This window comes from Carassius auratus, unplaced genomic scaffold (genome assembly GCF_003368295.1).
Source record: "Carassius auratus strain Wakin unplaced genomic scaffold, ASM336829v1 scaf_tig00002576, whole genome shotgun sequence".
Classification (NCBI taxonomy): domain Eukaryota; kingdom Metazoa; phylum Chordata; class Actinopteri; order Cypriniformes; family Cyprinidae; genus Carassius; species Carassius auratus.
In genome coordinates this window covers 864091-891897 of record NW_020523459.1, presented here as the reverse complement: position 1 = coordinate 891897, position 27807 = coordinate 864091, and the positions used below count along the sequence as shown (strand labels likewise).

General features: G+C 35.0%; 2 protein-coding genes and 1 long non-coding RNA gene across 6 annotated transcripts; 2 read left to right on the top strand and 1 right to left on the bottom strand.

The window, feature by feature from the left end:
- Window positions 1–1487: 1487 nt before the first annotated feature.
- LOC113069877 (protein ALKAL-like) lies at window positions 1488–11132 on the bottom strand. 3 transcript variants are annotated; one of them, XM_026242974.1, is made up of 6 exons: window positions 10914–11132; window positions 10289–10555; window positions 5947–6000; window positions 4902–4985; window positions 3296–3369; window positions 1488–1997 (listed from the first exon to the last, which is right to left on the bottom strand). In XM_026242974.1, exons 2-5 carry the CDS (start codon window positions 10542–10544, stop codon window positions 3305–3307), a joined length of 459 nt encoding a protein of 152 aa, XP_026098759.1. In that variant the 5' UTR covers window positions 10545–10555; window positions 10914–11132; the 3' UTR covers window positions 1488–1997; window positions 3296–3304. The 3 variants fall into 3 exon arrangements, with proteins under 3 accessions (XP_026098759.1, XP_026098761.1, XP_026098760.1); XM_026242976.1 differs by having other exon boundaries at window positions 4902–4982; XM_026242975.1 differs by having other exon boundaries at window positions 10942–11132.
- An 84-nt stretch (window positions 11133–11216) lies between these two features.
- Window positions 11217–26817, top strand: LOC113069876 (DNA methyltransferase 1-associated protein 1-like). Of its 2 annotated transcripts, none has more exons than XM_026242972.1 (11): window positions 11217–11437; window positions 21850–21957; window positions 22058–22149; window positions 22521–22719; window positions 22792–22950; window positions 23031–23198; window positions 23385–23570; window positions 23785–23856; window positions 24409–24481; window positions 25347–25633; window positions 26025–26817. In XM_026242972.1, exons 1-11 carry the CDS (start codon window positions 11372–11374, stop codon window positions 26082–26084), a joined length of 1470 nt encoding a protein of 489 aa, XP_026098757.1. In that variant the 5' UTR covers window positions 11217–11371; the 3' UTR covers window positions 26085–26817. The 2 variants fall into 2 exon arrangements, with proteins under 2 accessions (XP_026098757.1, XP_026098758.1); XM_026242973.1 differs by lacking the exon at window positions 11217–11437 and adding an exon at window positions 21280–21454.
- LOC113069878 (uncharacterized) lies at window positions 13471–17613 on the top strand. Its single transcript, XR_003279819.1, has 3 exons — window positions 13471–13526; window positions 13630–13730; window positions 17174–17613. It is a non-coding gene; the product is annotated as an uncharacterized LOC113069878 (long non-coding RNA).
- Window positions 26818–27807: the final 990 nt, after the last annotated feature.

The following is a 27807-nucleotide window of genomic DNA, read 5'->3' as shown; positions in this document are numbered from 1 at the left end:
TATCATGAAGAATCAAACTAATCTTTTGAGATGTTTTGATCGCAGTTTGAAAACTTTCTTCTGAAATGAAAAAGACAATTTAATGATACTAATCTGCAAAAAAAAAAAAAAAAAAAGCAAAAAAGAAAAGAAAAAAGAAACTTTCTGGTGTCATATGAATTTGAACAATCACACTACATGTCAATCTGCTTTTAGATTGCACATGCAAAGCAGTGTTTACATACAGTAGGAGTCTTAAAGGCACAGCAACTAAAAAAAAGTAATATACAAATGTATCTGTTTACATCATTCTAGCGTCTGTGGATTTTTTTATTTATTAAAAACTCACAAAAATTTAAAATACATTATAAATTAACATTATGAATGGACCTCGAGGGACAGAAATAAGGCATGATATGACCATTTCAAACAAGCTTGGGGCTATATGAATGACAAATAATAAGCAAGATCCTATCATGGATTACCATACTAATTATTGTGATAAGTTTTCAGAGACATTCTGGCGTGAGAACTTGTAGCACTGTGAGTTCTGGCAAAGCTTTCAAGTGGCTGCTTTAATATGTTTATGTCACACTCCAAACAACAAACACAGCTCAGTTAAACAAGCTCATATTTCATGTTAGTGATCATCCATATCAAATCAGGTAAATATTTATTACAATGGAGATAAAGCCACAGTTTTAGTTGATCTCAAATCTATCTAATTTGCATTGTTTTAGCAAAACCAATAGAAGGGGAAGATAAAATGTTTGTCATTCCTATTACGAGAACAGGATCTCAGAGGATGAATAGTCTGTGTTTATTGGCTCAATTGAAAGGATCCACTCTTGTTTGTGTGCTTTTCTCTTAAGAATTTCTCAGACGTAATCTTTCTCCAGTGCTAAAAGACACACTGTAGTGATGATGTATCTGCAAAGTTGTCGAAACAAACAGATAAGTTACTCTAATCCAAGACAAAGTCAAGATAAGCAGCTTTCGAAATCCTGATAAACAATTACAGAAACTTATCTTTACTCTAAATAATAATAATAACAAACGTTAAAATAAAAATAAAGGTGCAAATCAAAACGCATGACAGCACATATAAATAAACATGTAAGCAATTAACAAGCATGTAAGCAATTAAGTCAAACAAGACATTTAAGGGTGACAGAGACTTGGTGCCAACCGTTGGGATATATGAATGTAATACTGTGAGAGATTTATGATCTTATGTTTTTCCCCTGATACAGAAGAAATGGCTTGTCAGCTGTTATGAGATTTGCTCAATTACTGGAATGGAGCATATTTCATAATAGCTGACGACCCATATTCCAATCAATCATCCAACAAAATCAGCTAAAGGGGGCCCAAATATGATGTTTTCATGCTCACATTATTTATTATCAGCCACAGCTATTATCAAACAGTTTTTTAGTTCACAAAAAGGAAAAACAAAAAACAGGAAATCAAATATTGTGCTTGAATGTTTTTATTCTTTCAAAGCATCAGTGCAATATTACCATTGTTGTCAAACAATGTGGTTTTGCAATTTGAAATAATTCTAAGTGCCAATGGTAGATATCATGGAAACGACAGCATGGTAAGAAACTTTCATATACACAATCTTTTTTCTTTCTTTTTTCTTTTTTAACTGTAAGGAATTAAATAAAGAATTTTGATTTGAAATAAAATATTTGGAAAAAATATATATTTAGGAGTTATTGTGGCTTAATGAGATATATTCAAATGTAATCAGGACAGAATATTTACATAGCATTTAAATAAATAATTGGCTGCAGATAATACTTTCTTTAAAACTCATATAAAAAGAACATTTTAAAACAAACATAAATTATGATAAAAAGCAACCTTTTTATTATTATTAAAGAAGATTTTGGATATGGAAATGACATAAATGGAACAATATCAGTTAATTGCAGTGATCTGAAGGCACTTCCTTGGAAATAATAATTTACTCCAGCATCTCCGGTGTTTTTCTTTTATATCCTCAGGACCTGTGACACATAGAGAATTTAACAGAAATGTGTTAATATTTAATCATATTAAATCTTCCTTTATATTTTAAATCAACACTTTAAGGAATTGGTTAAAGTTAGAAAAAAGGGAAGAGGACGACAGCATACGAAATTAAGTTCAAGCAACTCTGCCTGTCATACACAGAAACAATGAACTTCAGACTTGAATGACTTTCTCTCCACTTTAATGGAAATCACTTATTCACATCATAAAAGACAATTTAACCATTTCTAATTGATTCAAAGGAAAACCAGTCTGAGCAAGAGTAATCATAACCTAATAAAGCCACCATAATTCACCAGCCCCATCATTTGACATTCAGATTGGTAATGGATTCTTTCACCTTTCACTAACAGGTTCTTTCAATGTCTCATTCCAGCGTCACAGTTTGGTGGTGAACTATTTTGAACATGTTTCTCGGAATTAAATGAATAATGTTTGATTCTTTAACTCTGACTGAGCTCTGATTAGTTTAAAATATAACTATTTAGTCATTTTATTACACAATCTAATTTACAATTATTCAATTATCAGAAAATATTGCATTAAGCAATAGCAACTTGGCAAAATGGAAAAATAACGCAAGACAATAAAAGACTGCTACTGTAGATACAAGCTTGTGCACTTATTTTTATCAATTATACAGACATTATTTTACATCAATTACAGGCATTATTCCAATTTTAATTGCGAGAACATGGACTCTTGGAAGAGTCTGTTACATCACTTTGTGTATAATTACTTCAAAAGTGATTGGTTCCTAGTTGCATGTGTGTTCCAATGCAAATTTAGAAATGGAATTTAAATGTTACTATGTGGAAATTCTTTTCCACCGTGCATTAACTGCATGCCTCAGAATGTACCAGATGGCCATGATTAAACTGACATTATATCTTACTCAATATTTCTTCTAAGATTTCAGTTAAAGAAACATGCAAAACTTTCCCAAAAGTAACCAAGAGCAGGCTTGGCTATCGTGTTACAAATCTGGCAGTTGTCTTGTTTCAGATCATTATAATAAATACACACATACACATAAAAAAATATACACATAATAACAATATAACTACTCATATTTAAATGTGTTCATATATATGCACAAATATTATTATACAGTATACTATATAATTTTTTTATGATATTTTCTATTACTTTATTTATATATTTACTTTCATGGAAATTAAAGGTTTTAATGTTTAGAACAAAAGGTATTCCACATAAAAAGAATACAATTTCGCACAAATTGCGAAATAGTTAAAAACAGCTTTGTACTTACATGCGGTTTCTATGACTGTGTGCAAAGGGGACTCATAGCTAGTCTGGTTAGCAATCGTGCACATCTTTTATAATCTGTCGGGGACAAGAAAAAGAAAACAAAGGAATTTTCACTTTTTAGAACAGACACTGACACTCTCGCTTGAGTTGTGACATGAAGCAAACATCACCACTTTAAATGCACTGATGAAATTCAGTTTTAAGTGCAGCTCTCATGCCATCACGGGATGATGTATAGAGTATGAACATGGCTAAGGGTTAGATGGATCCCTGTAAATAGCTTAATCTCGGCCCCAGTAATGTACTTGATGGCCTAAAATGACTGTGTGGGTTCAAGCACCACATGCTTCCACCCTTAATGGTGTTTGTAAAGTCTGAACATCCCATTGCTGTCCTGTTCCAAGCACTGTTGCTGTCATTTTCTCTCAAGGTACTACCACGTTTCTCTCCCTCCAATTTAAAAGTCACAATGTCAAAGCAGAACTTAAACACTACAGAGTACCTTGAAAGTATAGCATGAAACAGCTTTGGATTCGCTTTTACCATACATGAAACCTTATCATGTTTACTGCAGTTTAGGGAGCATTTAAGTTATAAAAATGCTCTGGAAGACTGAAATTCTGATTTAGGTATGAAATATTATGCTTTTGCCATTCCCAGTGTACTCAAATACAACTGTCAGTTTAGCATGAACTTATTTACAAAGCTCAGTATATAAAAATAATATCTCATGCACTTTCTATAACTCTACTTGCAATAAGTCATAGACCTGCTTTGCTTCAGAAAATAAACATCCACACTATCTGAATTTCACAACTCTTCTTTCTCTACGGAAAACCACAGAAGAGGGTCGTGGAGCAAGCACACAAAACATCGCTGACCACTAACACACAAGTGTTTTTACTCAAGAAAAATTAAACAAAACACTTAAACGGCCAATGTCTAGAGGAAATAGGCATCAGTTGTGACCCAAAATATAAATCTGATCATCACTTTGGGAAACTATTGTCTTTTATTTTGTGAAATATCAAATGCAGTTCAGTTGAAGAAAAGGAGACTTGATTCGTTTCAACGTTTATGCTCTCTATACAGAGTAACATTCTAGCTAGGCCATTAGATAAGTGTTCTCCTGAACACTATGAAGTCCATGAGGACTAAGGGTGGAGAAGCATTTTTGTGGTGTAACGCTCTGTCAAAACTGTGTTGCTGTTTTTTTTTTAATTCAGAAAAATAGAAACATAGGCATCCTGTCTAAAGTCTCTACAAAATAAACAAGTACACACATAATATCATAATAACATTAATCTAATTTGAATCCGCAGGTAAACATTTTACGCCCAACCCTGTCACCTCTAAATGAAGATTCTGTCATCATTCTGTCATCTGTCAAGATATAAAAACTACAAATATTTAAAGAACATTGGGGTACAAACATGGACCCCATTTACTTTCATTGTATGAACAAAGAAACATGGACACATTTTTCAAAATATCTTCTTTTGTGTTCCACAGAAGAATTTGACATGACATGAGGGTAAATGAGTAAATGATGAACATTTTCATTTTTTGGTGAAATATTTCTTAGTTAAAGATATATGAATACGTACATGTTGGTCTGGAACAATCCTTTGTATTGTGGTAAATTCTATGGAAATGTGTCCTACATTCAGATGGAAACTTGACTGGTCCTGCTTGAAAAAAAAAGTTTCAATTGTGATACGGTTATAGGTTATACTGTAGATTCATTACTCTGGTGAATTAAATAGTTTAGCTTTTAATTTCAAAATGTCTGCTAAAGCATTATGCCTAATCTTACAACTGGGTACAAAGAAGATGGTAAAGTTAGCTGATTCACTTTTTTACTTGTGCAGAAACCCAGAAGAAAAATTAGCGCATGCTAACGCTTGACATACCATCAGGGCAGAGACTTAATGATTCGGATTCTGGCAAAGCTCTTAAAAAGTTGCATTGTTTGAGCTTCAGGATAACTAATCTTCACACTAATTATCGACGGATTCTGCAATGAATAATCATCTTAAATACACTTTTCCAACATTTGGCTGGAGAACAAAGTGTATTTCACAACCCAGAGGCGTCAACTACTACAGGCTTAACTTATTTGACTGGCTTTATGTTTTACAGGATGAAAACTACTATAATTAGAATGAAAACAGCGGATGTATGCAGAGTTGATACTGAATACTGCAAATAATATATGGCATACTACTTTTTAAAAATAGCAAGTGAAACATCATTTTAAACAGATTGCTACTTTTTGTCACATGAGCAGGCTACAATTGTCACATTACCTCATTAAATTACATGTTGCATGCGGGTCAATGAATGATGTCTGGTTATAATCTTGGATTTTTTGTAATCCAGTTTTGTCTAAAAATTGATTTTATTTTTGGCAGTCAAAATCAAGTCAATAAAGAGATATTACTTCTGTTTCATTCCTGACACCGTAAATGGAGGGTCATATTGAATGCCCTGTATTGTGGGATGCAATATTCAACGAAGTAAACATGGCAAATGTAGCAAGTCATAAGAAAAAGAAAGTCCATGCACTGTATACATATACTAGACCTCAACTGGAGAGCTGCTTGAAATATTTAATAAAGGTGAAACATATTGAAATTGGTTTTTGTTTACCTGTCAAATGTTCTATAAATTTGTCTTTCACGTTTATGTCTCTTGGGACAATCTCTGAAACAGACAAACAAAAAAAAAAAAAAAAAAACTGTGTTAATGTTTTTGCCTTATGTACCACACCAGCCTAATCAATAAAACGATTAAATATACCCTTTCATCGATACCAAACCAGAAATGTGTTCTTTTTAATTCATTTAATCTTAGATATTATTTCACAATTTTTAATTAAACCAAATTAAAATGTATACTGTGGGAAAACAAAGCAGACTAACCATAGCTTCCTCTCAAACTGAAGCAGTTTGAAACATAGAAGCTGTTATTGCATTTAGGTTGGTAGGATCGGAGACGTTTCATGGATGAAAACAGGAAAGAGAACTGTATTATTATAGAGAAATATGTCTCTGTCTGCATATATTATCAGATATTCCACTAATTTGTGACATCCAAATTAAAATGTTTTTCTTTTCATAAAAAATACGGAACTGTGTTACATTAATATAATGTACTGTGTATATATATGTACAAGTTCTTGTCATATAATTAGAATATCATCAAAAAGTTGATTTATTTCATATATATATATATATATATATATATATATATATATATATATATATAATTTTGATGTTTATAACTGACAACTAAGGAAAATCCCAAAATCAGTATCTCAGAAAATTAGAATATTGTGAAAAGGTTCAATATTGAAGACACCGGGTGCCACACTCTAATCAGCTAATTAACTCAAAACACCTGCAAAGCTAGTTCTGTAGGCTACACAATCATGGGGAAGACTGCTGACTTGACAGTTGTCCAAAAGACGACCTTTGACACCTTGCACAAGGAGGGCAAAACACAAAAGGTCATTGCAAAATAGGCTGGCTGTTCACAGAGCTCTGTGTCCAAGCACATTAATAGAGAGGTGAAGGGAAGGAAAAGATGTGATAGAAAATAGTGTACAAGCAATAGGGATAACCGCACCCTGGAGAGGATTGTGAAACAAAACCCATTCAAAAATGTGGGGGAGATTCACAAAGAGTGGACTGCAGCTGGAGTCAGTGCTTCAAGAACCTCTACGCACAGACGTATGCATGGGTTTCAGCTGAAAAAGTGACATGACATTCAGCCAAGTATGGTGACCCATATTCAGAATTCGTACTCTGCATTTAACCCATCCGAAGTTCACACACACAGCAGTGAACACACACACACACACTGGGCAGCCATTTAAGCTGCGGCGGCCGGGAAACAGTTGGGGGTTCAGTGCTTTGCTCAAGGGCACCTCAGTCATGGTATTGCTGGCCCAAGACTTGAACCCACAACCTTAGGGTTAGGAGTCTATACTCTCCAACCACTAGGCCACGACTAACCAGGCATTCCTTGTGTCAAGCCACTCTTGAACAACAGACAGCGTCAGAAGCATCTCACTTCAAAAAGGACTGGACTGCTGCTAAGTGGTCCAAAGTTATTTTAATTTAGCATTTCCTTTGGATATCAGGGTCCCAGAGTCTGGAAGAAGAGATGACACACAATCCACGTTGCTTGAGGTGCAGTGTAAAGTTTCCACAGTCAGTGATGGTTTGCGGTGCCATGTAATCTGCTGGTGTTGGTCCACTGTGTTTTCTGAGGTCCAAGGTCAACACAGCAGTATACCAGGAAGTTTTTGAGCAATTCATGCTTCCTGCTGCTGACCAACTTTATTAAGGAGATGCAGATTTCCTTTTCCAACAGGACTGCACCTGTATAAGTGTATATATATATATATATATATATATATATATATATATATATATATATATATATATATTTATTTATTTAATTAAATTTTTTTTTTTTGACAGCCTATTGCAATTTTAAAATCTGTTTTATACATATAACAAAACAAAACTTAAACTATTCAAGTATCCCCTTGGGTAAGTGTTTAAGAAGTAAAAAAAAAAACACAAAGTCTCTGCCAAGTGGCAACTATAAAATATGTTTGATATTCATCACAACTTCAACAGAAAATTATTGGCAGCATAAAACACTGAGATTTCTCTTTTGAGTTAATGGTGAGTATTAAAAAAAAAGAAACAAAGAGACAACTTCATAAAACTATTTAGTCTGGGAATGTTGATGTCATCAGCTTGCGTCCGGCATAGTCACTGAATGCACTGTCTAACACATGGCCTGAATCACTGTACAAGTCAGCTTACTTAGCTATCTATATAGAGACGTACCACTAACAACTTCTTGTAAATACTGTTAACAGTCTGTCAGATCTTAAACTCATAAATGCCTGCAGTGTACAAACATGCAACAACTTCTTGGGAAACTTCCCCTCGATGATGATATAACTGATTACAGTCATATGTGCCATATGTTTGACTGTGGTGACTACATGATTGACGTAAGAAAGACAGACAGCCATTTACAGCATAGATGTAAAATGCAATCCCAGAGTGATAATCCAGCACGCAGTAAATCTGCTAGAGGCTTGGGGTCCTTGCTAATTATGTACAATCTGTGGCCCGCCCGACCCTGGGACACCGTCCCCACGTGTAGACCATATCAGTTCCAGCCTATTGGAGTAAGGAGATTATTGCATGCAAAGTTGTAATGCCTATCAATGTCAGGTCCACAAATCCATGCAGCAGCTAATTTTAACCTGCCTCAGAATGAAGGATGACCAGGAATATTTTATGAATGATTTGCTCATTCATTCAGAAATGCTAAATTTCTGATGCCTACACTGATCCTTCAGCTGTGGGCAAATCTTTTCCATTTTTAATAAGAGAATCGAAGAGTTGATGCACAATCAACACCTATCAATTTAATTCCGGGTCTATATGCATGTCGTCACACCTGAGTCTTATATAAGATGACTAAATGCCTATACTAATGGGCTGTTCCATTCAGTAGGGTACAGTACAGTGTGTTGATTGTTTTGATTATATAAAGGTCCACGATCAACTCAGTTTTCAAAACATGCATGTTTAAACTGGATTATCTCTTTCATTGCAAAACTTTAAATGCATTAAACTCAGTCCAAGGTCATCCAGATCAGGAATAGCAGATGTTTATGGGTGTATTTTTTTCTTTTTTGGCACATGATTTCCATGTAACAACACACATCAATCCGTGTTTTTTTATTTTGTTATGGCTAAGACATTTAAATAGCAAATTTTGAATCAGCCCAACCAGAAAACTGTCAATGGCAGTAATGGGGGTTTCACAGCAGCAGTGAAGAAACCACGCAATAGCACAACAACTTTTTGTCAGTATTTGAGTATAATGAACTATCCCCAGTAGTAACAGAAATGCTAAACTACCTCTGAACACATCAAAACATTGGTCAGATTCTAGACAAGGAACATTCAGTAGTTGCTGTTAAAGAACACATATCTAGTTCAGCACAAATGTTAACATTAGGAAAATTACATTATTTATATGCACAAGTAATTTTCATTGGGTTCAGCGAAAGATATTTCAATGAAATGTATTTATACGTAAATATTCATATTCACATAATTCAGCTCTATTTGCTGTATTAACGTGACTCAGATTGACTCAAGACTCAATAACCATGTTAACCAGTACAGATGTAGATGTCTTGTCTATTAATGGTGTCTCAGAAAAGCAAGAAAGTAATGGACAATGGACTTTTGTTTAAAACAATCCATTCTTTTTAGAATATGAGAGGTAGAATATGACTGCACAACAAGTTTTAAGGTTCAACATATGCTAGGGGGCTAAGGAATATAGCATTATAACAGCAATTATAAATAATTAGAATTAAAAAGTACTAAAAATCATATTTCAAGTGTCACATGGACAAGTCTGCCTACCCTGTATATATAATGTGCAATTGGGAATCATTTCTACCCAGTGCTGGTTGTGTGTGTGTGTGTGTGTGTGTGTGGTCAGGTTTATTGACTTATTAATAAACCTGTTAAACAAGTTGTTACTCACAAAGTGCAGATCACCAGCACATACCATTACATGACAACCAGCGTCACGATTTCTCAAGCTTTTAAACTTGTCTATGAACAGTCCTTAGATCTCCACAGATGATTTCAGCATTATGTGATATGCCTAAGTATTAATTTCACTACCATTTGCAGATCAAAAGAGTCTCCCTTAATCCAATTTCATGTTTTTTTTTTTTTTTTACTTAACTTTTCAAAATTATCCAAAGGATACAGGTTACATTACTGTCTTTGCAAAGTGTATGTAAGAAAAAATATGAAAAGATATTCATGCAATAAGTGATTTAAACATTAAAAGTGCGGTTGATATGCAGGAAAAAAAAAATCCCACTACCATAACTACCATTGTATCATCACCTGATCTCAAATCAGCTTACCTATTGGTCTGCTGTTGTCCGACTTGGACAATTCTGCAGTCTTTTCACGAGAGGAAAACTTCACATTTTGAGATACAGAGAAGAGGCCACTGGTGACGCGCCTGGACGCGGGTTTGTCCCCGATCACTTGCATGATTAGATTAAGCAGAGTTTTCCTTTCCGACTCCTTTACCTCCATGCTGTCCATGCACTGGCTGGAGGTGATGAGCAGAAGAATCATACTCAACAACAAGTGCCATCTCTTCTCAGCTCGCATGGCTTTCCAGCCTGATACACGAACAAAACAAGCAAACACACTCATTACATCCTCGGACTAAAAGTTGACCGCGCGTAAATACGCAGATGTCAGAGCAGTGGCGCAGTTGTCCTGTGTTTATGCAGAACATATTACATCCAGATTCGAGTACGACCTAAAAGTCTCGACCTGTCTAAACTCCATACTTACTACAAATAAGGTAAAACTACATAAATAAATAAAAAAATTTGAATGAAATGACCTAAATCCAACTATCCTGCACTGTCTACATGTTTAAACTTTTCGAAATCATACAAATAATCAATTCACTTTACTGTAATGATTAAGTAGCTATGTACTCACATAAGCATGGCATAAATAGAAACTTACTAGATTATATATTGGTAGGTGTTTCTACCTCTAATGATGTGCACGCAAAGTTGTCAGAGAAAAATATATCTTCCAACAGTTCCTGCTTGTCTCGTGTCTTTCTTGAGAACATGAGTCTTGTTTTTATACGTCAAGTGCGGAGCTTCTTAAATGTAATACAATCGATTTCGGGTGGGTGGTAGACATCTTTCCCCTAGGGGTCCCCCCCCCCAACTCGTGGTCAGTTCCTTTGACATGCGCCCCTCCTTTCGTTTCAAATTCATCACAGAAGTTCAGATAAAAAGTGTCTCAAAAACTCCTCTCTGCGGTTTATTAAAAGACTCGTAGCTTGTAGAGGGCTGGACGCGTAAATGTTCTTGGAGATATCCATCGCGCCATGTCCCCCCCAAGGAAATGATGGGGAACCTCAAGTATCCATATATCCAAATATACCTGCTTAAACGTAGCTGAGCTGTGAAATGAACGCCTGGATGTTTTTGTTCATGACGGTCGGGTCTTGTGACTGCACTAAGCGCGCTATCCTGGTAAGCCCCGCTTGTTTCCACCTCCCAACTCAAGTTTGCACTTGGCTTTGTGCTGGTGTTACACGCTTAACGCACAAATTCCAGCAAAATTTGTTTTTTTATGTCATAACAAGCAAACACAGATCAATGGTCTGATTGGAATGTTATTGAGCATTTTAATATTTTATGAATTATCACATTATTTCAACCTTTTTTCATGCCTTGGGTAAAGCACTTGAACCTTGATTATTTCTTTAAGCTTCTTAATTTTTCTCTGCAGCAGGGTTTCCCCCCATGGGTCATGTCCTGGAAATCTGGCCTTCAAGTCCTTTTTTTTTTCTGGGGGGAAGCAAAATACTACATTAATTAAAACTTGTTATGAATTTAAATTCTGAAAATCTCTAAGAATAAAATTCTTTAAAACATTGATGGCAATATTTATATGATAATAATATTAATAGTAGTTATTTATTCTTAAACACAAATAAAAAAGTCGCCTACACATGAATACCAAACTTCACTTAAAAATAAATTAATAAATAATTGTAAGTTATAAAAAATAATTAGAAAATATTATGAATTTAAATTCTGAAATGGCAAAAAGAAAAAAAAGTACCCACACTGTAAAAAATTATTTAGCAGTTTAGTTGTTTCAATGAATTTTTTTATGTTGACACAACTTGCAGTTACTGAATTTGTTCATTCAACTAAAAATTTTAAGTTTTCAGTGTCTCAACTAGTTTAAAAGTTGACTGAACTAGGTTATTTGTCTTCATAACTTAAAAAAATTAGTTGACTCAATTCAATAGCAATATCACGTTCACAACATCACTAATCGCGAGATCTCGTCATTCTCGTGAATGCTGTTGAAGAGAGAAGAAGGTCGTCAGCCATTCTAGTCAGTTTCTCCTCAAAGTTTGGACATTTGACTAGAATACAACTTTGGTAAGTAAAATATTCGTATTTATTGGCTTAATGTGTAAAATTACATTTGTTGTCTCAGAAGAGTAAGTTGTTTAAAGAGTCGTATATTCTGTATGTAAGTTACTGTATGTAAATGTTCGTTTCGCGGCACTCTGAAGCCTCAGAATACAGGCGGTTCCACAGTATTCTCCTTATAAATATTAAAACAGATATTCTCCCATGCGGGACAGCGGAGCTGAACTTATGTGGAGAACGATAAAAAATACAGTCTGTATGTATTATTTGAGCCCAGGGCTGCGTTAGAGACCGTTCAAACAGAGCGCGAGAGCTCAACAGATCACTGTATGGATTAAGAACGGCGGGGAATTAAAAAAAAGGAACTGCTCTAAACCTGACAGCGTAAGACATCCGTCAGAATATACATCGATGAAAAATGAGGGGGAAAAAAGACGATTACTACTCGAACTGTGTCTTTTCTGCATGTTATAAGGGAAACGAATGAGCAGCACAGATGAGCACCTCCCTCAGAGTTCTTCTGGAGCGCGTAACTTAACTTAACGTTACATTTGATATCGCTGACATAAGCTTAGTTCTAATGATTTTTTTACAGTCTACGGTTCAGATGAAGTTCTGAAGGTAGCGTTACAAACTCTTCTTTCAGTTTTCTGAAGTAACTTTAGCCATTCAAGTGCCTCACCAGAACCTAGAACCCAGTGTAATGCTGCGTGAATATCTGTTTTTATACAGTCTATGGTGAGTAAATTGCATACGTTCAAATCTATATATTTTAGAATAAAAGTAATAATAGCATATCTTGTATAAATAGAGATACAATAACGATCGACACAAATGTGTTAAATTTCCTTTTATTGTGTTATAATTATGTGTTGTGTCATTTAAAAGCATCGTCTGGATGGTATAGTTTGTCTTTGGCATTTAATACAAACTTGTCAATACATTTGACTTTCTCTGTAAAGATTTATTTATATGTATGTTTATTATTTTACAGTGTTTTAACATGTTTTTGTATTTTTTATATTTATGATATTTTGGGATGACTGAAGATTCAGAGCAGAATTCAATAATCCTGTAGATGGACCGCAGCGAGTCCTTTTGCAGTTATCCATCAAAATGATATGCAGACATAATGGAAATGGCATTTACATTGTAGAGCTTGGACGAAGTTGTAAGTAAATGTATTTATTTATTTATAAATGCACATTTATCGGAGTCTATATGCTTTACGATTGTAAGGCCCTGTTTAATGCATCCCTTTGTTTTTATTAAAGCACACGGGCTCTGCGCAGGAATTCATCAAGGACATGACTGTTGGGATTACGCTTGTGGATGACCAATCTGAGCACCATTAGTCTGCAGTGATATGGTCCAGGTAATAGAAGAAGAAGAAACTGGGACTGGGACTAACAGAAATAAACTAATTCAGGTTCAAAACAACTTGAGGTTTAGTAAATGACAACTTTCTTTCTTTTTCTTTTTTGGGTGAACCCTTTACGAAAATGTAGATTGGAAAACAGCATTGGAAAACAGCTTCAAAATTTAGAGAACATAATTTGACATTATTTTCCCTTCAGTTTTATTCTGTGAATTTTCTATAATTGGTATTTAAAATGTCTTTATAAAGTGTTGAATTTATCTTCATAAAACCACCAGAAACCCTGTTTATGTTTTACTCATTCAAAGGCACCCTATGTGTATATGATTTTCTTCTTTCAGACGAATCTGATCTGAGTTGAATTGAAAATTGTCCTGGCTCTTCCAAGTTATTTAATGGCAGCAGACAGGTGTGTTTTTTTCTCAGCAGTTCAAAAATAGTCAAATAAAATGCACCCATCCATCAATAAAACGTGTCTCACATGGCTCTGGGGGGTGAATAAAGGCTTCCTGTAGCAAATCGATGCACTTTTTGTAAGAAAAATATCCATATTTTGTAAACTTTCTTTCTCTTCCACTGACTATCATACGTGCAAGCCTAATTTTGTGATTCTACTTTGTGATTGGCGTATTGTTGTCTCTCCTCCGCTCTTCCTGTTCGTCACTAATCATCGGTGCATGCATGACCCCTATGTCCTATTTTCATCCACCCGGAATGGCTCTCACAAAAGTGAGAGAAAAGTGTTTAAATATGTTTCGAATAACATTTTAAATATGTATATTTAAAAAAAAAAAAAACACATGGATTCGCTACAGGAGCCATCTCAGAGCCATCTGAGGTACTTTTTATTATGAATTGATGCACATTATTTGACTACTTTTGGACTGTTGAAAAAAACACCAGGGTGTCCGCGGGGTTTTAAAAAGTATTAAAAAGTGATAAATCAAAATAGTCAAATTTAAGGCCATTAAAAGTGTTAAATGTGGTCTCAGAGGTATTATTTTTTTCCAAATTAGGTATTATTCTTTCCAGACTATCAGGTGTCCTATTCTGATTGAAATTCTATCTGTGTTCGCGTTAGTTCGTTTATATGGGCTTTAGCATATCTGGGCACATAATCAAAGATCTTCCGTCTCCGTCTCAACGTATGTTTGATGCTGACGTCATATTCAGTGGTCGTTCGGCATCATCTCAGAACACTGCGAGCTCAACAGAAGTGGCTGGCTTACGTTTTATTTTAGACTTGCTTCAAGGCATATCTTCAACGACTGGACAACCATCGTCATCTTCATGGACAAATGCAAGTTTTCTAATAGCTGGGTTAACGACCCAGCGTTTAAGGACTGGCTCAGGCCTGTACAGGGAATAAAAGGCAGTAGTGTTGTCAAAAGACCCGGTACCTCGGTACCAAGTCGGTACTAAAAAAATTTAAATGTGACGGTACCAGGTTTCTTTAAGGACCGGTAGTACCGAGGTCCCGTTCAAACCCGGTTCTTGACGCATACAGCGCTATGATTTCCGCGAAGCAGAAAACGATCCAGTCATGACGCTTGCATTAATTTCAGCATCTGTTGTCTTCTCCTGTCAAAATAATGGAGTTCATTTAGAATTATTCATATTCATTCTAGAAAAAGCAGAAGACATACCGGTTTCTCCGGTAGTGGGCGGAGCTAATGCGCAAATAGCAATTTCAAAATGACAAATATGCATTCATTAGGCCTAAAAGAAAATTTTTACATAACGGCATTGTGCTAGAAATATTACTATTATTTAGTAAAACATATGTGATACTGCTACCACTGTTGAAAAAAATAAAAAACTTTATTTAAAAAAAAAAATAAATCTCAATATTTCTTCCATGTTTTAATTTTAATAGCAAATCTCCTTTATTTACCAAAAATAAAATGTGTTTAAATTTGATAAATTAAAAGACAAATTAAATTTGGGTGAAACTTGTTTACTGTTTTTCATAATTATATAACTTGTAGAAAAACTTTAAACACAATTCTAAATAAGTATAAAGAATGGCATTGGTTTTATTTTTAGTGCTAAAAAGTTATTTTTTTTTTTTTTTATTAGCAAATTTTTGTGTTTTGCTTTGGTACCGAAATTGGTACAGAGAACCGTGGATTTTCACTGGTATCGGTACCGAATACTGAAATTTTGGTACCGTGACAACACTAACAGGCAGGCTTATTCTTTGGTGTGTAAAAAAACATCAATGTCAACTGGATGGGAGCTAACGCACTTCGGTCGCATATGCAATCCACTAAACATAAAAATGGAATGTGTGCTCGGAGAGAGCAGTTAATTCTACCAATCTCAGCTGTCTGCGCGGCTGCACCTCCACCACCACCGCCACAAATTTGTGGCGCAGTTTGTGAATCCGCAACAGTTCTTAGAATCTGCAACAGTTCATAGAAGATGCCTGTTTGTAATGCATCAACTTGCAATGAATACCAGCCAATGTGCTGGAACTATCCATTTTCTCCATTGCACATTTTATGGTATTTGTTTTATTTTTATTTACTAAGTGAAATAAATGTGCAATATGCTGTCAACATCAGTCTCTAAATCTATTATTTTTTGTATGTTATATATGTCAAAATCTGTGTAAATAATAGAAAGGTCGCTGATTAACACTTGCAATTCAGTGTCGTGATGGTTTAAAAAAATATTCTGAAGGTAGTAAAAAAGGTATTAAAAAGTAGTAAATTTAACTTAAGGATTGCTGTATATACCCTGAACACCCACCTATTGCCATAAATATTTTTTTATATAATCCGACTGGATTTGTCTGAAAGAAGAAAGTCATACACACTTACGATGCCATGAGGGTGAGTAAAACATACATAGGTTAACCACCCCTTTCAGAGTCATGCTTTACTCTGAACATGCAGTGCAACAGACTATTATTTAAAAGGAATACATATTTACACCAATATATTTTCTGATCATTGTATAAATGGTGTGACAGATTAGACACTTAGAATTGGATTAAGAAAAAAACCTGAATGTTGTATTGGTTTGTCACATTTTATCTCATTCAGAAATCATGCAGAATACCAGTGAAGAAAATAATTTCCCCCCATTTTTAGCAAAGTTGGTTATGGGGGGTATTTTACACTTATCTTCCCATGGGATTTTAAACTTTTTGTGTTCAGCAGAACAAAGAAATTTGTGCAGGCTTTTTACAGTTTAATACAGGAAGTTATTTTGAATGTTTCTAAACGAAACCGTTGAGGAGCACCATTTACAGTTGACCTTTTTATTTTTGGTTAAATGTTTCAAAATATCTTCCACTTGAAGGTGAATTACACTTTGCATTAATTGGTAGCTGTGCTTTTAACAAAACACACAACTTTAATAGTGTATGTACATATGTGTGTTCATTTGTTTATAAATTTATTAAGTAATGTAATATTTTTTTCTTTTCCCAGCCATCCAGTGACATTTAAGGATGTTGAGAAAGAAATTGAAGAGGGCACTCTGATTGTAACTGAAGAACAGCAATGTGATGTGCTTCCCAAGGAATAACCAACATTGGTCTCACTTGGACATCCTGTCATCACTGACATCTCCCATGTCCCCATGGCATTTGGACTCCTAATGGGTCTGTATGCAGTGAACATCCACTACCTCCAGCGCATTAAATACTCCATTGAGGCTCTGCAAAGACTTGTGAAGATCAGCTGCTCCCACCATTTGTTCGCTACAGCGGCAGGAACCTGTAGGTGTGTGGGAGTGAATGTTCAGCGCTCTCTCCACCCTCAACACCACAAATAAGGTGTCCTTGAGCAAGGCACAACTTCTCCCCGGGCGCTGCAGCATAAATGGCTGCCCACAGCTCTGGGTGTGTGTTCACTGCTGTGTGTGTGCACTTTGGATGGGTTAAATGAAGAGCACAAATGTATGTCATGTCACTTTCACTTTTCAGTGTTCATGATGTGTCCATCGGCTCCACAGCACTCTTTCTTAAAAATAAAATTTATAAGGAAATTTAGGTTCTTTTGTGCCTTTCACTACATTTTAGAATGTACATTAAAGTTTATCATGTCATGACTTGGAATATGCATGTTCGCATGTAAACAAATGTTGTTTCACGTCTCATTTTCTTAAACAGTATGTACACATTTTCAGTATGTAGCATTATGATGGGGGACGAGTTTGGAAACTTTCAAGATCCTTCTGATTATTACACCTCTGTCTGGTCATGTTGTGCTATGAAATTTAGAATCTGACTGTTTAGATCTTTGTGCTTCCATGTGCATTCATTCCATTTATATCTTATTATACAGAAGTACAGTACACTCATTTTTTGTAACTAATTGTGATATTATATACATATATCTTGGTTTCTCATTTTGACCATGACTTGCATTATGGTGGGGGGAGTGCATGTGAACTTGTACAGGGTTAATATGCAGAGTTCAACCTTCTGATTTTCATATTGAGTTATGAAATTAAAAACAATCCCTGTGGTTTTGATCTGATGAATTGAAATGCAACTATTTGTTTCTCAATCCCATGCCAATGTTATTTATTATACATCACACTTTCAAGTGTTGGTTCAGATCTTTAGACATGTGTTTGTATTTTGCATTTTTTTGTTTTGTTTATCAATTATCAGTTGATGTGTTGACGGCAAATTGCTTGTTCAATTTAAATGTGAATGAAAGTGTTGCCTCTATCATTAAATAAATTACATAAAAAAAGTGTTTTGTCATCTTTATTTAAACATTTAAGGCAGTGGGGTAACATTTGTTTATGATTATTGATCGAAATAATAAAAAAAAAATTCCCTGTTGACACAACATGATTTAGTTGACTGGACTAGAAAATATTAGTCAAGTCAACTTAAAGAAATTTGTTACCTGGACTAACTCCACTCTAATTTGAAGTTGTTTCAACAAGTTTTTTTTTGTCAAGATAACAAAAAATTTTTAGGCAGCGGGGTAACAAAATATTTTTAGTTGACTCAACAAATTCTTTTTTACAGTGCACCTCTTAGAAGAAATAAAAAAGTCTGGGTGATGGACAATCTTAAATCGTTAAATTATAGTGGAGATAATTAAAGTGACAATAGTTTAAAGCTGTGATCTATCCATTCACCCTAGACTGATGGCATTAACAGTCTATCCATGGAATTCCCCTTCTCTGTTGAATCCATGTAAAAGTACAACGTGAAAGACAAAACAGTTTCACACAGCTCTTGTTGCTCACACTGAAACCTGCTTTTCATATGGGAATTTGAAGGACAACGCCTTTTTCCCTCTTAACAGCAAAATGCACTCTGGGTTCATACTGACATTAGAAACAGAAAAATAATCTTCAGATACTTAAAGGTCACATTTGCATGAGGACATTTAAAAGTATAGGCTACTTTACTTTTTAACTTTATATGGTCATGAGTCATGACATTGGAATACTGCATTTTCGACATTGCAAAGCTTAATCTCAGTATAGATATAGGCTAGGTTAAGTGTTCGCTGTCCTGATATGGACTTTAACCCATTACCTATGATTTATGATTATTGAAATTCTGTGATCTACTTACCACCATTGGATTGGTAAAAAAAGCCTCATTTGAACAGTTACAGACAAGCAATAAAGATGTTGTAGATGGCGACATCAAGCGGTCTGTTCTCAAACTACAAGTAGCCTATTGCCTTAACCCCACACATCTCCCGTACTAAACGTGCATAAAAAGCATTTTTACAGTTGTTAGAAGAAGCTACAGGCATTTCGGTTTTATCTTGTTACGGTTAATGTTTCAAACTTTTGTCTTACGTAACTGTCAACGGTAAAAAAATTACATTTACAATATATATATATATATTTTTACTTAACGAGTATAAATGTCCTCAGCATCATGTATACAGGAATGACGTCTGTCAGGTAAAACGTCTATGTAATTTAATCACCGGTCCCTAATTGCCTAATTTCTCTTCGACAGTGGATCTTATTCCGTCCTGCGTGTCCGTTACCGTTGAGACAAGTTGACAACAACTTTCAAGCAAGTTAGTAAGCCATGTAGGCTATCCCACTTTTTTGCGTCTCTGAGCAATGGACTGTGTTTACTTATTGAATGAATCACCTTTAATTTATTTATTGAATTAAATCAGTCGTTTGAATGAATCGGTTTAATCTCAGTGACTCACTCATTAACAGTCATTTGCTGTCATCTACTGGCGGTTTTAATTTCACATTTCGACTAATTTTTTTTCACGTTTTAAATTGTTTCAAATATCAGTATTTAACGTTTTATGTCCGAAACAAAACATTAGGCCTTTTTATGCATCTGTAACTGCAGTTTATGCATCCATGCCCCATCTGAGATAGCTACATAAACTGTGTAAATATGTCTAAATGATATTTCAGATGCAGATTCCAGAAATGTTTTCTTATGATTTTCTTAAAGACACTAACGGAAACGGATGAAGTGCTTCTTATTCTTATCCAAAAATATATGTACCCATATATGACTTTGGCAGACTTGCATGACTTTTGGCTTTTTTTCTGGTATGACTTTCAGACCACTGACTGAAGTAATTATGTGGACAAAGGCATGTATTTGATGGATGAGAGGTCAAGCAAGACCACATCCCCACAAAAATTAAACTGCCCTTTCCATAGTTCAAGGGACAGGACATATTTGGAGGCTGAAAGTTATGTGTGAAACTGCGAAATGCTTTTTTTTTTTTTTTTTTTTTTAAGATGAGAAATTATTATGATGTAAGTTTTAGCTGTAATGATAATTAATTAAATTTATTTAGATATAAAAAAAAATTTCAACAGATTTAATCAGGCAATCTGCCTGACATGGCTTCAATTATTGTTTTGTAATCATTCAAACAGTGACACATTATTTACATAAACACTATTTTACAGCAGTGTAATATATGGATAATATGGCTTTTGGAATGCAAACCTATCTGTCTATATCATTGTTAATGTAAGATGTAGAACAGGTTATAACAGCATTATATATATATATATATATATATTATATACATTATATATATATATATATATATATATATATATATATATATATATATATATATATATATATATATATATATATATAAATATTTTTTTTTGTGTGTGTTTGTTTGTTTTTTGCCCTGTGTTATTAAATTTGTATGGCACTGCTCTATTATGGACAACTTTATTGTACTATTTACATGATGGTTAAATGCAGTATTTTATTAATCAGTAATCTGAATTTAATGCAACTTTTACTTTTAATGTGTAAGCATTTTACTGGTTTTGGATTGTAGAGTTTATAAGAGGGGTACGGTAAATTTAGGGATTACTGTTGTGACTATAGTTTCACACAATGCATGTATGTTTTTTTTTTGTTTTTTTTTTGTCTGCAAACTGCCATGTATATTGATTTGTAAAACTTGTTGTTTTGTAGTTTAGCTCTATACAGAGATATTTGCTATTTTTAAACACAAATAAACCCAAGCAATGCGTTTTATGAACACTGTTTGAGGACCATAAAGACCGTCGAGGACAGTATGGTAGATGCACTTCTTCCTTTTGATCGATAGGTGGCGATCGTTTGCCCAAATGTGTCAAGATGCACGGAGGAATACAACCATCGAAGAGGAGATCAGCATCTGCCGTTGAATGTAGCATTCAGCTAACACTGTCCTGTAAATAAAGACCAGCGTATATATTTTATACACACAGACTGCCTGTATTTTTGTCAGGTAAGATTAAATGTTTCCTTTAATACACTTACAGTTCATTAGTGCAGTTCTAGAAGTACTATATGAGCTCAATACGACCCCGTCTCTCTTGTAACGTGTAAGCTCATTGATTCAAAGATTCGTGTTTATTAGCGCTTCGTTTATTAGCTAAGTTATTGATTATTAATTTATCTTCTAACGTTACTTGCGTTAACAGACCCAGAAGACAATTTTGAACATTTATCCCTGATTTATTGTCTGTGTTAGGGGGTTCTCAGATTTACTGTAGCAAGTAATTCATTCAGCATTTGTATAAGAGAGACTAACCTTATTTTCAAAAGCAAATCAACCACTTAATAATACATTTATATGAAAATGCACCTCTTTGCTTATCATTTTGTCTTAACTATAATTAGTCCCTCACCATGGCGACCGGTGCTGATGTGAGGGATATTCTGGAGCTGACAGGAGGAGACAATGATTCAGGACACATCAGCAAGAAGGACTTCATCAACTCAGACAAGGTGACCTGTCACAGATGAGAACCAACACCATTAGACTTTCTGTGACACGTGTTTTATCTTTGTATAATTGAGACAATTCTCATTCTGTTTGTTGTTGTAGAAAAAAGCCAAGAAAGCGACAGAGACACTAACCTTCAAAAGACCAGAAGGAATGCACAGAGAAGTTTATGCATTGCTATATTCAGATAAAAAGTAAGTTGGCAGTCTCTGTTCAGCCTTTTCACCTCACTGTTTTATTGTCCATATTATTACATTGTATTCGCATTGCCTTCTAAAAACTGATTCCCATGACTAATGACAGATTGTTTGAATGTATCATTTGTTGTTCTGTCAAAATTACAAAATTTATTAGAAAAAGTTGTACAACAAATACGTTTGTATGAGTTTATTATGAGATATTGTTATAGATGTTTAAATCCCAGCACTTATAAAAAAATATATATATATATATATATATATATATATATATATATATATATATATATATTATATATATACACTGATATTGTTAAACTGAAAATGACTGCACATCATTAAGTTTTAAATGGTTTTTCTTTTTGCAGTCGGGATGCCCCTCCCCTGTTACCGAGCGATACTACGCAAGGCTACCGGACAGTGAAAGCGAAACTGGGCTGTAAGAAAGTGAGACCCTGGAAGTGGATGCCATTTTCTAATCCAGCCAGAAAAGATGGAGCCGTCTTCCATCACTGGAGACGTGCAGCCGAGGAGGGAAAGGACTACCCATTTGCTCGCTTCAACAAGGTAGGAAAGAGAGGATGATATTGAAGAAAAGAGAAAAATTGCTTGTTATTGAAAAATTATTCCTGTTTCAAGACTGTGCAGGTGCCTGTGTACTCAGAGCAGGAGTATCAGATGTATCTTCATGACGATGGTTGGACGAAAGCTGAAACGGATCACCTGTTCGACTTGAGCAAACGTTTTGACCTGCGCTTTATTGTTGTGCACGATCGTTATGATCACCAACAGTACAGAGTAAATTCCTCTTTCATGATTCAGTTTTGTACTGAACATAAATAAAAAAATCCTCACTGATTTAATTGTTATTACTGTAGAAGCGCTCTGTGGAGGATCTTAAGGAGCGTTATTACAACATTTGTGGAAAACTGTCAAAAGTTCGGGCAGGAACAGGGCCAGAGCCGAAGATCTACATATTTGATGCTGGTCATGAGAGACGCAGGAAAGAGCAGCTCGAGAGACTTTTCAGCCGCACTCCAGAGCAGGTGAGATCTTTATCAGTCTGCATAATTATTGCAACAGTGATGCAGAAATGTAAAAATATTTTCCGTTGATTATGAAACTGTGGTGGGATTAGACTGTGGCGGGTGCCAGAGATTTGGTAATTAATGGGACACACTGCTAACTGCTTGATCCCATTTAGACAATGTTCTTCGTTTTCTTTTCTGCAGGTGGCTGAAGAGGAATACCTGATCCAGGAGCTGAGGAAGATTGAGACACGCAAGAAGGAGCGTGAAAAGAAGTCCCAGGACCTCCAGAAGCTTATTACAGCCGCTGACACAACGACAGAGATGCGCAGAGCTGAACGCAAAGCCACCAAGAAGAAGCTGCCGCAGAGACGAGAGACAGAAAGAACTGTAATTATCTCTTTATTTTCCCCTCAAACTGTCTAAATTAATTTTTTTACCTGTCTGTAAAAGTAATATTGGTTTGATGGGGGTGGGGGGGTTCGGCAGGCAACTATTTTCAATAGCAATCATCCTAGTTTTTTTTCACTTTCTTAAAAATCTGTAAACTTTTATACTTTCTACCACTTGCTCTTCTAATACCTACTCTTCTGTCCAATGGCAGGTTGTTCCTGAAACTGCAGGCATCAAATTCCCAGACTTCAAATCTGCTGGTGTTTCACTACGGAGTCAGAGAGTAAGATCAGCTTAACACGTTTCGACAAAACTGACCCCTGATTCATTTCTTAATATATGATCTCTGCAGAATATTATGATGCATCCTTCTTCACAGCAGGAGCCTGTGGCGTTTAACTTCTCTCTCATTAGCCAGGAGTTGATTGATTCACACAGTCATAGGTAGAGAAATCTACCCACAGGAAAGCATTCCTCTTAAAGAGTAATGAATGAAGGTTGCTCTATATAAAACACATTAAGCATGGTACTGTGGTAGTGTATGACTCAGATGTGGCTGGTCATCTGTTAGTCAGACTTGGGTGCATAAACATGTTTTGATCTGCCCTCTCTGAAGTGCATTTCAGGGGTATTATGAATGAAAGATGACCCCATTTTTAATCCATTGCTTCCCCTTTTCCCTACCATGTAGCCATCTGAGATTAAAGGTGTTAATGTTCCAGCTAGAGTTCCAACACCTCATAGATTAAGACACGAGTACACAAGTGCAACTTAAGTTTACTGAAAGTTTATTTGTACTTATAGATTTAGCTAACTAATGAATTTGTGTGTTTAGATGAAGCTGCCCAGCTCAGTTGGACAGAAGAAAATAAAAGCAATTGAACAGATCCTGACGGAGCAAGGAGTGGGTGAGTAGCATATTATAAGCATTCCTTCTCTCCTCTGACTTCCTACCTATCATATGATTCTGTAGCCATTTCTACTGAACAGTGATTTAGTGGTTCAATCTAAAAATGGTATTCATTCTAAATCACAAGCTCTTCATTTCAATTCTAATTGAAAATTCTAATGAAATTGATTAATTTAGGAACGTTTCAGTTATGTTATTTTCTTGTTTCTATGTGCATTTCTTGTATAAAAAGACAAGTTATTGTATTATAAAGTTATTTAAAAATTATAAATCACATTGAGTAGAGATATTGAGACTTTTAATGGGGTTTATTAATTATTATTTTTAATAAACATTAATTAAATTAAAAATGAAATATTTTTAAGAATAATGAATATTTTATGGACCGGCTCAAAACAGTTGTTCACTTGGGAAATGGATTGCTATGTTTGACCTTTGTTTGACTAAAAAGCACTTTTAAAAAAATAATAATTTGTGACTTCGATTACAGTGCTCATGATGTGCGCTATTGAATGCAGCCTTTTAGGACAAATCAATAGAAGCATACATTCATATAATATATATGTATATATTTGTAGTTTTATTTATATTTTTATTCCATTATTTTGAGTACAGTTCCTTTTTAGGGTTTAGTTCAGATTTTAAACTGTGACCTCTTTTGCCATGGTGTGAAAAACACTGGCATATAGAATAAAATAAATGATTGATCATGGAATTTTTAGAATCAGTATTGGGATTGTTGAAAGGACAACTTTTTTACCCAGCTATAGTGTTCTTCACATTAACTTTCTAAAATCGACAGAGTTCTTAACAAAAATTTAGCTTTGAACCATCTCATAATGTATCCCTTATCCTTTCCTTAGACCTCAACCCCATGCCCACAGAGGAGATTGTGCAGATGTTTAATGAACTCCGCAGCGATCTAGTCCTGGTTTATGAGTTGAAGCAGGCCTACAGTAACTGTGAGTACGAACAGCAGATGTTGCGCCACCGCTATGATGCTCTGCTAAGAGCAGGGGGCGCCGTCACACCACTGAGTGAGAGCAGTGGAGCGCCTGACAGTCAATCCTGGCCCAGCGTTGATGACATCAAAACCGAAGCCAAAGAGCAGATTATTGATGTGGTGGGAGCTCCACTCACTCCTAATTCGGTGAGTTTTCAGAGGGAAGTACCAAGCACCATCTGTAAATTGCAATGAATTAATAAATTATTGGCTTGATAATTTATATGATAGACCTGCTTTAGTGATAGACCTCAACAAGCATCATCATGCTATTTGATCTACTTTTAAACATTAAAAATATTTATTCAAATATTTGAAATTCAAATTCAGTTGTTTTCATATTTTTTTCATATGTATTTATTTTTTGGATTATACGTCATCTACTGATGTATTGATTCAAAGCGTAAATTATTGTACAAAATTATAAGTGTTTGTTTTTAAATGCCTGATGAATGTGATTTCTGGCATTTAAAACTCAAATCTTTCATGCAATTCCACTGGCATTAATATTTCAACATTGTTTCTTTTCTTTGCACAGCGCAAGCGTAGAGAATCTGCCTCAAGTTCCTCATCTATTAAGAAGGTGAAGAAACTGTGACATGAATGACTTTGTTAACTCAATTGGAAATTTTTTGGAAGAGGATAAGAGAGGTTTGTGGAGCTCTCTTAAGTGATTGCCTGCTTCAGGGTCAGACGGTGAGGTTGTGGTTGCAGGTCCTCTGTTATCTGCTCTTTTGATGACCGCTCTCTCTGTTAATGTGTTCAACACAATGACTACCCTCTCCATCCACCACCCTTCAATCCCACATGCTTCCCTCCTCTATAACCATTCTCAAGACCAAACCTGTACCATGACACAGACCACCCTTGACAACCTATTCCATTATTCCACCTCTTCTGTCCAGCCAGGCAGCCCAAACCCAGATAAAATGTAAATTGGCAGAAAGCTAATCAGCACATGGCAAGACAGAAGGAAGTAGACAGAAAAAAAGAAAAGTCTGCTTGTCTGTCTGAAATGAACGTATGCTGGACAGATGGTTTGAGTGAATCTGGATCTTGTTTGCTGAATTTATTAAAAAGTACGTTTGCTTTTTGGCTGCATCTCGAAACAGAAGGCTCTGGAAAAACGTTTAATTTTTTGTAGGTGTCCCTATCTAACTAGTGTCTTTAAATCTGCCATTCTGATTTGCTTGTTTTCAATTACAGTCCTGCATTTTCTCAGAAGAGCCGTGAACGGGGTGTCATGAATCTCAAATAGATGCTCTTCTATATTGAGTTCATTACCTGTAAAATGTCATTGTTTAATAAATGTTTTTTTTTCTCTCCCTAAATGTTTCCCTTTTAATTTGTGAAAGTGTAATGAAATTAAAACAATGAAAAAGAATATTCATATATTGTGACCTTGATTCTGTGTATAATATTACTGCTCTTTAGGTTATGGACTGGTTTAGATTAAATTTGAAAACACGTGTAGTAGTAAAAACTCTAAAAGCTAGTGTTAAAATGTTCTCCATCATCTGGCGGTGAAGCTGAAAGCGTTAACTAAACACACCCATGCGTTGATTTGCTCCGTCAGATTCGTGTATTACGCTCCGCATTTGTGAGTCGCTCTCATACAGTAGACTGTCGCTCTGCGCGTTTTAAATTAGCTGTCAAGTGCGTGAATCAAAAACGTGAACCGTGCGAGCTTTCCCGCCACTTCATGAATTCGGTGCGATAAAGACATCTCTAGTAAATCCATTACAGTATTGAACGTGACAGGAAACATTTATAATTTGCATGTCAACTCCGTAAACCCGTGATAAATTTAATTTATTCGAGACAGCAAACGCTGAGTCGATAGCATAACAGACCTTCTGAATGAAATGTTTCTTAAAGGTTTGCAATTAAAATTTATTTTATATGACAAATATATTTTAATTTAAAAGTTGTTTAACTTTAGTTCAAATGTATTTTATTAAAATAGATAAAAGTGAGTTAACAGGCCATCAACACCAAAGACTAAGTCTAACTTTTAAAGTTGTAACTTTTGTTTCAATTATTAAAATGGGTAAAAGTCCAAACCACAGCTATAACCATAACTTCAACTAAACATTTTATGGAATATGGAATATGGAAGTCCTCCGGTATTCCTATTATGCCAGAGAGGAACTTGCCTATGATTTTGACTTTGAAAAAGCCCCTCTCACCAAGAATGGTAAGCATAAATAACTATAAAGTCCCATATTGTAATATTTCCCTTTGAAAACAATATTAGTGTTCACACCACTGATGATAACTTTCTGTTTATCGTAAGTGTGTGCACTGCAGCAGTTCTGTCT